Below are 2,954 nucleotides of genomic sequence, written 5' to 3' on the forward strand. Positions count from 1 at the left end.
GAAGCAGATGGTCAAACGTCATGTGATAGTCATGCATAGATCCCGCGTTTCAGGCCTGAGGGTGTGATTAAATTACTCGTCCTCTTCCTGTTGGATGTAGTAGTTCATTCATTGGCGGTCACAAGACATCACGAGGTATATATAAGTTGTAGTCCTGATACAAAAGATCTCTGTGTTATCTCTTGATTAGATTGGTTCGTCATCTCATGATGAGTTGTTTCTGTGGCATATCACAGTCCTGTGGTTTGTGGTATTAAAAAATCCCTACATATATCCCCCTTTTGCTCGGTGAGGTTCCCATTGCGAACGTCAGCGGGCACTGGAACAAGAGGCAGAGAGAACAGACACACACAAGACACAAACAAAATCTCCATGACTGACTGAATCCTGGTGTCATTAATTTGAAAAGCTGTTGAAAAAAAAACAAACATTAAAAGTCATAATAACTGCCCTCAAACAGGCACTGTATATGCTAATAAATAGCTGATTGAAATAATAATGTTGATGCTAAATCAATTTTCTCTTTAGCAGATCACGTTATGATGCCACTCTAACAGAAGCAGGTCCTCCAGCACGTTACCAACTGAACACAGAAAGAAAATATATTGATGGGATGAATAAAAAGGTCAGACGATGGACATATGGAAGAAGAGACAAAAACAAGCAGAACAAAGTCATACTGATGGTGGGAGAAACTGGTACTGGGAAAACCACCATGATCAACACCATGATCAACTACTTACTGGGAGTGAAGTTTGAGGATGAAGAGTTTTATCAAATCACAGAAGAAGAAAAACATGAAGATCAAACAAAATCCCAGACATCTGAGATCACTGTTTATGAGGTGTTTGTTGAAGAAAACCCAACATCTCTGACCATCATTGACACCCCAGGATACGCAGACACTGAAGGATACGAGAAAGATAGAGAGATTTCTGAGTATCTGATCAGATTATTCTCAGATGAGGATGGGATTTATTATATTGATGCAGTGTGTTTTGTGATGAAGGCGACTCAGAATCGAATCTCTGGAAAAGAGCTTTACATATTTCACTCAGTTCTGTCTCTGTTTGGTAAAGATATAGAGACTGGAAAAGAGCTTTACATATTTCACTCAGTTCTTTCTCTGTTTGCTACAGATATAGAGAACAACATAGTGTTTGTACTCACACAGTCAGATGGAGGACCTCCAAGAGATGCTCTCAGTGCCATTAAGAAAGCAGAAATACCCTGCAGAAAAGATGAAGACAATGAACCTGTTTACTTCTTATTCAACAACCGACAGAAAGAGAAGAGAACCAAACGGTATAAGCGAGTTTTGAAATCAGCCTGGGAAATGGGAGACGAAAGCATGAATGAGTTATTCACACCCCTGGACGAAAAGAACAGAAAAAGTCTTAAGTTGACATTAAATGTTCTGAAAGAGCGAAGACGACTTGAGGCCTGTGTCTCTAATCTGATGGAGCAAATCACTGAGAAGGAGTTAAAAACTGAAGAACTGAATCAGATTCAGGAAGTCGTCAGAAAGAACAGAGACAAGATTCAGAAAGATGAAAACTTTGAGTTTATAATCAAGAGAGTTTTCAAAGAAAAAGTCCTCATTGAAAATGAATGGTGGTGGAACAGCAACGCGACCTGCTGCTCCACTTGTGAGGAAAACTGTCATTTGGAGGGCTGCTGGTGGGCAACAGATCCTTCAAAGTGTGGAGTCATGGAAAACAACAAGTGCACTGTGTGTTCAGGGAAGTGTCCTCCAAGCGAACATGTCAAAGAGAACAAAAAATATGTGAAAAAAACAAAAGATGTCACTATGACATTTTATGCGCTGAAAGCCATGCTTCACATTTTTGAAAGGCCTCAAAACAGTTTTGACAAAAACTGTTACATGAAAGAGTCTGAGAATGAAACAGAAATAGAAGAAAAACTGATCAGTGATCTGGAGAAGATTGCAAATGAAAAGTTCAACCTGCTGCATGAAGCTTACATGACCATCATTAATCTGTGTGAGATTGCATTAAAAGCAGACAGCGCTTTCACTCTTCGGCATCTGGATTTCTTGATTCCCAGACTGAAGAAGGAGGGAAAAGATGAATGGATGAAGAACCTGGAGGATCTGAGGAAAGCTGGAGAAGAACAGAACAATAAGGGGGCTTTAGATCATTTGATGCGTTTCACTGGGCTGAAAAACTGAACCGAATTGTGAGTTTTGTAACTAGTAAAAAAGAATGAATTCAACAAATCCAAACAATACAAGATGAAAAAGCAGAACTGATGCTGATTCATCAATGAAAATAATTAACTTAAAAATTATTGGATAAAGTTCCATTGTGAAATTACGGAATATATTTAACCTCAGAAAAATTGTGAATTAGCTTACCTTTCATTACTTTTAATCATATTTTAATCATTTAAGTGGTACATTTAATTGAAACAAAATTTTGAAACAGTATAAACAAGTATCTTGGTGAAATTTTTTTAATTATTTAATTGTTGGTCTTTTTAGACTGCATATACTGTGTTTTCTTGTATGATAACTTGCATGTGATGTTCTTAATTTTTTGAAGTCACTAATAAAAGCGTCTGCTTAATGATTAAATGTAATGCAATATAGTTCTGGATATTGTGCCTCTAGCAAAAATAGTTTAATCTTATTAAAACATACTGTTTGACCCAACATTTGTATGTATTTCTTACATCTTTCATGTGTTTTAATTCAGCTACTTCAGAGGTTGCATCTTTTTTGCTTGGAATTATATTATTAAGAAATAGCTATAATGCAACAAATCACATTAACATCAGATTCACTGTCTGATGTATAATGTCAAAACAACTAAGTCAAGTTGTATTTATAGAGCACATTTAACACAACAGATGTTGACCCAAAGTGATTTTATGAATACAGTAGTATACATAGAAAAATAATAACACACACACACACACACACATATATACAT

The 2,954-nt window shown here is 36.5% G+C and overlaps 1 protein-coding gene across 1 annotated transcript; it reads left to right on the forward strand.

Annotated features, from left to right (window-relative positions):
• Positions 1–528: 528 nt before the first annotated feature.
• On the forward strand, positions 529–2,191 carry LOC107667847 (septin homolog spn1-like; the record flags this gene model as incomplete). Its single annotated transcript, XM_016459570.1, has 1 exon — positions 529–2,191. A coding segment is annotated over one exon (1,663 nt), but the record flags the coding sequence as incomplete, so codon positions are not given.
• Positions 2,192–2,954: the final 763 nt, after the last annotated feature.

The sequence above is a fragment of the Sinocyclocheilus anshuiensis genome, unplaced genomic scaffold (genome assembly GCF_001515605.1).
Source record: "Sinocyclocheilus anshuiensis isolate Anshui unplaced genomic scaffold, SAMN03320099.WGS_v1.1 scaffold2887, whole genome shotgun sequence".
In the NCBI taxonomy this organism is placed as follows: Eukaryota; Metazoa; Chordata; class Actinopteri; order Cypriniformes; family Cyprinidae; genus Sinocyclocheilus; species Sinocyclocheilus anshuiensis.